The sequence below is a fragment of the Oncorhynchus mykiss genome, chromosome 8 (assembly GCF_013265735.2).
Source record: "Oncorhynchus mykiss isolate Arlee chromosome 8, USDA_OmykA_1.1, whole genome shotgun sequence".
NCBI classification, from domain to species: domain Eukaryota; kingdom Metazoa; phylum Chordata; class Actinopteri; order Salmoniformes; family Salmonidae; genus Oncorhynchus; species Oncorhynchus mykiss.
Window position 1 is genome coordinate 25,208,067 of NC_048572.1, and position 6,762 is coordinate 25,214,828.

Consider the following 6,762-nt stretch of genomic DNA (forward strand, 5'->3'; position numbering starts at 1 on the left):
CATTGTTCATTTTTAGTTCCAACAGTACCACCAACTCTCTATGAGTACATGATTGAAATTGAACTGAACACCACAGACGTTACAGTGATAGATCAACTGAGAGCCATTCTGAGAAATGCTATTTACCCTGTCAGAATCAATAATCTGAATCAAATCACTGGTGTTAACATGTCTACAGGTAAGACTTCAATGTGCAAGTTATTATTTTTAATTGCTTACACACTGATTAAGTATCATTTTGATTTCTTAATCTACTCTCATGTCCTCAGTTTGCTTCCCAAATGGTACTGGATTCCAGTGCAGATGTGAGGACCAGTATCATTGGTCATGTGACCAGTGTGTCTCTTTTGGGAATTGTGATGACATCACATCTGACACGTGTGGATGTATCAATGCCATTCCTCCAGATGGACAGTACTGCCAGTCTGTTCTCCACCAAAGTAAGAACCAACATCCTCACACATTTGACTTTTGTTAACATTTTCTAATATGTGTAACTAACCAATATCCTATTTTCTTCACCTTAAAGACTTTACAGCATGTCCAACAACAACAGCCTCTCCTACAACAGGTATTGTAGGACCAAAATATATCTGATTAATTACTTGAAAAACAAACGCATGACAATTGTTTTGGGATATTGATGGATCTAAATCTATTTAATATTAGCAAGTTAATGACTGACATTGTTCATTTTCAGTTCCAACAGTACCACCAACTCTCTATGAGTACATGATTGAAATTGAACTGAACACCACAGACGTTACAGTGATAGATCAACTGAGAGCCATTCTGAGAAATGCTATTTACCCAGTCAGAATCAATAATCTGAATCAAATCACTGGTGTTAACATGTCTACAGGTAAGACTTCAATGTGCAAGTTATTATTTTTAATTGCTTACACACTGATTAAGTATCATTTTGATTTCTTAATCTACTCTCATGTCCTCAGTTTGCTTCCCAAATGGTACTGGATTCCAGTGCAGATGTGAGGACCAGTATCGTTGGTCATGTGACCAGTGTGTCTCTTTTGGGAATTGTGATGACATCACATCTGACACGTGTGGATGTATCAATGCCATTCCTACAGATGGACATTACTGCCAGTCTGTTCTCCACCAAAGTAAGAACCAACATCCTCACACATTTGACATTTGTTAACATTTTCTAATATGTGTAAGTAACCAATATTCTATTTTCTTCACCTTAAAGACTTTACAGCATGTCCAACAACAACAGCCTCTCCTACAACAGGTAATAATGGAGAAAGATATATCTGATGAATTGTATTAAGAGCCATAGCATTTCTATTGTTATGTCATGTTTTGTCATCTTGATGGATCTAAATCTATTTAATATTAGCAAGTTAATGACTGACATTGTTCATTTTCAGTTCCAACAGTACCACCAACTCTCTATGAGTACATGATTGAAATTGAACTGAACACCACAGACGTTACAGTGATAGATCAACTGAGAGCCATTCTGAGAAATGCTATTTACCCTGTCAGAATCAATAATCTGAATCAAATCACTGGTGTTAACATGTCTACAGGTAAGACTTCAATGTGCAAGTTATTATTTTTAGTTGCTTACACACTGATTAAGTGTCATTTTGATTTCTTAATCTACTCTCATGTCCTCAGTTTGCTTCCCAAATGGTACTGGATTCCAGTGCAGATGTGAGGACCAGTATCGTTGGTCATGTGACCAGTGTGTCTCTTTTGGGAATTGTGATGACATCACATCTGACACGTGTGGATGTATCAATGCCATTCCTCCAGATGGACAGTACTGCCAGTCTGTTCTCCAACAAAGTAAGAACCAACATCCTCACACATTTGACTTTTGTTAACATTATCTAATATGTGTAACTAACCAATATCCTATTTTCTTCACCTTAAAGACTTTACAGCATGTCCAACAACAACAGCCTCTCCGACAACAGGTAATAATGGAGAAAGATATATCTGATGAATTGTATTAAGAGCCATAGCACTTCTATTGTTATGTCATGTTTTGTCATCTTGATGGATCTAAATCTATTTAATATTAGCAGGTTAATGACTGACATTGTTCATTTTCAGTTCCAACAGTACCACCAACTCTCTATGAGTACATGATTGAAATTGAACTGAACACCACAGACGTTACAGTGATAGATCAACTGAGAGCCATTCTGAGAAATGCTATTTATCCTGTCAGAATCAATAATCTGAATCAAATCACTGGTGTTAACATGTCTACAGGTAAGACTTCAATGTGCAAGTTATTATTTGTAATTGCTTACATACCGATTAAGTGTCATTTTGATTTCTTAATCTACTCTCATGTCCTCAGTTTGCTTCCCAAATGGTACTGGATTCCAGTGCAGATGTGAGGACCAGTATCGTTGGTCATGTGACCAGTGTGTCTCTTACGGGAAATGTGATGACATCACATCTGGCACGTGTGGATGTATCAATGCCATTCCTACAGATGGACAGTACTGCCAGTCTGTTCTCCACCAAAGTAAGAACCAACATCCTCACACATTTGACATTTGTTAACATTTTCTAATATGTGTAAATAACCAGTATTCTATTTTCTTCACCTTAAAGACTTTACAGCATGTCCAACAACAACAGCCTCTCCTACAACAGGTATTGTAGGACCAAAATATATCTGATGAATTACTTGAAAAACAAACGCATGACAATTGTTTTGGGATATTTATGGATCTAAATCTATTTAATATTAGCAAGTTAATGACTGAGATTGTTCATTTTCAGTTCCAACAGTACCACCAACTCTCTATGAGTACATGATTGAAATTGAACTGAACACCACAGACGTTACAGTGATAGATCAACTGAGAGCCATTCTGAGAAATGCTATTTACCCTGTCAGAATCAATAATCTGAATCAAATCACTGGTGTTAACATGTCTACAGGTAAGACTTCAATGTGCAAGTTATTATTTTGAATTGCTTACACACTGATTAAGTGTCATTTTGATTTCTTAATCTACTCTCATGTCCTCAGTTTGCTTCCCAAATGGTACTGGATTCCAGTGCAGATGTGAGGACCAGTATCGTTGGTCATGTGACCAGTGTGTCTCTTACGGGAAATGTGATGACATCACATCTGACACGTGTGGATGTATCAATGCCATTCCTACAGATGGACAGTACTGCCAGTCTGTTCTCCACCAAAGTAAGAACCAACATCCTCACACATTTGACATTTGTTAACATTTTCTAATATGTGTAACTAAACAATATCCTATTTTCGTAACCTCAAAGACTTCACAGCATGTCCAACAACAACAGCCTCTCCTACAACAGGTAATAATGGAGAAAGATATATCTGATGAATTGTATTAAGAGCCATAGCATTTCTATTGTTATGTCATGTTTTGTCATCTTGATGGATCTAAATCTATTTAATATTAGCAGGTTAATGACTGAGATTGTTCATTTTCAGTTCCAACAGTACCACCAACTCTCTATGAGTACATGATTGAAATTGAACTGAACACCACAGACGTTACAGTGATAGATCAACTGAGAGCCATTCTGAGAAATGCTATTTACCCTGTCAGAATCAATAATCTGACACAAATCACTGGTGTTAACATGTCTACAGGTAAGACTTCAATGTGCAAGTTATTATTTTTAATTGCTTACATACCGATTAAGTGTCATTTTGATTTCTTAATCTACTCTCATGTCCTCAGTTTGCTTCCCAAATGCTACTGGATTCCAGTGCAGATGTGAGGACCAGTATCGTTGGTCATGTGACCAGTGTGTCTCTTTTGGGAATTGTGATGACATCACATCTGACACGTGTGGATGTATCAATGCCATTCCTCCAGATGGACAGTACTGCCAGTCTGTTCTCCACCAAAGTAAGAACCAACATCCTCACACATTTGACATTTGTTAACATTTTCTAATATGTGTAAGTAACCAATATTCTATTTTCTTCACCTTAAAGACTTTACAGCATGTCCAACAACAACAGCCTCTCCGACAACAGGTATTGTAGGACCAAAATATATCTGATGAATTACTTGAAAAACAAACGCATGACAATTGTTTTGGGATATTGATGGATCTAAATCTATTTAATATTAGCAAGTTAATGATTGACATTGTTCATTTTCAGTTCCAACAGTACCACCAACTCTCTATGAGTACATGATTGAAATTGAACTGAACACCACAGACGTTACAGTGATAGATCAACTGAGAGCCATTCTGAGAAATGCTATTTACCCTGTCAGAATCAATAATCTGAATCAAATCACTGGTGTTAACATGTCTACAGGTAAGACTTCAATGTGCAAGTTATTATTTTGAATTGCTTACACACTGATTAAGTGTCATTTTGATTTCTTAATCTACTCTCATGTCCTCAGTTTGCTTCCCAAATGGTACTGGATTCCAGTGCAGATGTGAGGACCAGTATCGTTGGTCATGTGACCAGTGTGTCTCTTACGGGAAATGTGATGACATCACATCTGACACGTGTGGATGTATCAATGCCATTCCTACAGATGGACAGTACTGCCAGTCTGTTCTCCACCAAAGTAAGAACAACATCCTCACACATTTGACATTTGTTAACATTTTCTAATATGTGTAACTAAACAATATCCTATTTTCGTAACCTCAAAGACTTCACAGCATGTCCAACAACAACAGCCTCTCCTACAACAGGTAATAATGGAGAAAGATATATCTGATGAATTGTATTAAGAGCCATAGCATTTCTATTGTTATGTCATGTTTTGTCATCTTGATGGATCTAAATCTATTTAATATTAGCAGGTTAATGACTGAGATTGTTCATTTTCAGTTCCAACAGTACCACCAACTCTCTATGAGTACATGATTGAAATTGAACTGAACACCACAGACGTTACAGTGATAGATCAACTGAGAGCCATTCTGAGAAATGCTATTTACCCTGTCAGAATCAATAATCTGACACAAATCACTGGTGTTAACATGTCTACAGGTAAGACTTCAATGTGCAAGTTATTATTTTTAATTGCTTACATACCGATTAAGTGTCATTTTGATTTCTTAATCTACTCTCATGTCCTCAGTTTGCTTCCCAAATGCTACTGGATTCCAGTGCAGATGTGAGGACCAGTATCGTTGGTCATGTGACCAGTGTGTCTCTTTTGGGAATTGTGATGACATCACATCTGACACGTGTGGATGTATCAATGCCATTCCTCCAGATGGACAGTACTGCCAGTCTGTTCTCCACCAAAGTAAGAACCAACATCCTCACACATTTGACATTTGTTAACATTTTCTAATATGTGTAAGTAACCAATATTCTATTTTCTTCACCTTAAAGACTTTACAGCATGTCCAACAACAACAGCCTCTCCGACAACAGGTATTGTAGGACCAAAATATATCTGATGAATTACTTGAAAAACAAACGCATGACAATTGTTTTGGGATATTGATGGATCTAAATCTATTTAATATTAGCAAGTTAATGATTGACATTGTTCATTTTCAGTTCCAACAGTACCACCAACTCTCTATGAGTACATGATTGAAATTGAACTGAACACCACAGACGTTACAGTGATAGATCAACTGAGAGCCATTCTGAGAAATGCTATTTACCCTGTCAGAATCAATAATCTGAATCAAATCACTGGTGTTAACATGTCTACAGGTAAGACTTCAATGTGCAAGTTATTATTTTGAATTGCTTACACACTGATTAAGTGTCATTTTGATTTCTTAATCTACTCTCATGTCCTCAGTTTGCTTCCCAAATGGTACTGGATTCCAGTGCAGATGTGAGGACCAGTATCGTTGGTCATGTGACCAGTGTGTCTCTTACGGGAAATGTGATGACATCACATCTGACACGTGTGGATGTATCAATGCCATTCCTACAGATGGACAGTACTGCCAGTCTGTTCTCCACCAAAGTAAGAACAACATCCTCACACATTTGACATTTGTTAACATTTTCTAATATGTGTAACTAAACAATATCCTATTTTCGTAACCTCAAAGACTTCACAGCATGTCCAACAACAACAGCCTCTCCTACAACAGGTAATAATGGAGAAAGATATATCTGATGAATTGTATTAAGAGCCATAGCATTTCTATTGTTATGTCATGTTTTGTCATCTTGATGGATCTAAATCTATTTAATATTAGCAGGTTAATGACTGAGATTGTTCATTTTCAGTTCCAACAGTACCACCAACTCTCTATGAGTACATGATTGAAATTGAACTGAACACCACAGACGTTACAGTGATAGATCAACTGAGAGCCATTCTGAGAAATGCTATTTACCCTGTCAGAATCAATAATCTGACACAAATCACTGGTGTTAACATGTCTACAGGTAAGACTTCAATGTGCAAGTTATTATTTTTAATTGCTTACATACCGATTAAGTGTCATTTTGATTTCTTAATCTACTCTCATGTCCTCAGTTTGCTTCCCAAATGCTACTGGATTCCAGTGCAGATGTGAGGACCAGTATCGTTGGTCATGTGACCAGTGTGTCTCTTTTGGGAATTGTGATGACATCACATCTGACACGTGTGGATGTATCAATGCCATTCCTCCAGATGGACAGTACTGCCAGTCTGTTCTCCACCAAAGTAAGAACCAACATCCTCACACATTTGACATTTGTTAACATTTTCTAATATGTGTAAGTAACCAATATTCTATTTTCTTCACCTTAAAGACTTTACAGCATGTCCAACAACAACAGCC

The 6,762-nt window shown here is 37.0% G+C and overlaps 1 protein-coding gene across 50 annotated transcripts in view; it reads left to right on the plus strand.

Moving 5' to 3' along the window:
• Nucleotides 1–6,762, plus strand: part of adgrf8 (adhesion G protein-coupled receptor F8) — a 37,358-nt gene that overhangs the window by 11,261 nt on the left and 19,335 nt on the right. For 42 of the 50 annotated variants that reach the window (XM_036985114.1, XM_036985113.1, XM_036985115.1 and 39 more), the window contains 30 exons: nt 17–178; nt 270–440; nt 530–571; nt 701–862; nt 954–1,124; nt 1,214–1,255; nt 1,395–1,556; nt 1,648–1,818; nt 1,908–1,949; nt 2,089–2,250; nt 2,342–2,512; nt 2,602–2,643; nt 2,773–2,934; nt 3,026–3,196; nt 3,286–3,327; nt 3,467–3,628; nt 3,720–3,890; nt 3,980–4,021; nt 4,151–4,312; nt 4,404–4,574; nt 4,663–4,704; nt 4,844–5,005; nt 5,097–5,267; nt 5,357–5,398; nt 5,528–5,689; nt 5,781–5,951; nt 6,040–6,081; nt 6,221–6,382; nt 6,474–6,644; nt 6,734–6,762. The exon at nt 6,734–6,762 is cut by the window's right edge and continues 13 nt beyond it. In XM_036985114.1, coding sequence (XP_036841009.1) covers nt 17–178; nt 270–440; nt 530–571; nt 701–862; nt 954–1,124; nt 1,214–1,255; nt 1,395–1,556; nt 1,648–1,818; nt 1,908–1,949; nt 2,089–2,250; nt 2,342–2,512; nt 2,602–2,643; nt 2,773–2,934; nt 3,026–3,196; nt 3,286–3,327; nt 3,467–3,628; nt 3,720–3,890; nt 3,980–4,021; nt 4,151–4,312; nt 4,404–4,574; nt 4,663–4,704; nt 4,844–5,005; nt 5,097–5,267; nt 5,357–5,398; nt 5,528–5,689; nt 5,781–5,951; nt 6,040–6,081; nt 6,221–6,382; nt 6,474–6,644; nt 6,734–6,762 — 3,737 coding nt within the window. The remainder of the gene's footprint in view (nt 1–16; nt 179–269; nt 441–529; nt 572–700; nt 863–953; nt 1,125–1,213; nt 1,256–1,394; nt 1,557–1,647; nt 1,819–1,907; nt 1,950–2,088; nt 2,251–2,341; nt 2,513–2,601; nt 2,644–2,772; nt 2,935–3,025; nt 3,197–3,285; nt 3,328–3,466; nt 3,629–3,719; nt 3,891–3,979; nt 4,022–4,150; nt 4,313–4,403; nt 4,575–4,662; nt 4,705–4,843; nt 5,006–5,096; nt 5,268–5,356; nt 5,399–5,527; nt 5,690–5,780; nt 5,952–6,039; nt 6,082–6,220; nt 6,383–6,473; nt 6,645–6,733) is intronic. The other 8 variants (XM_036985150.1, XM_036985158.1, XM_036985160.1 and 5 more) reach the window with 5 other exon arrangements.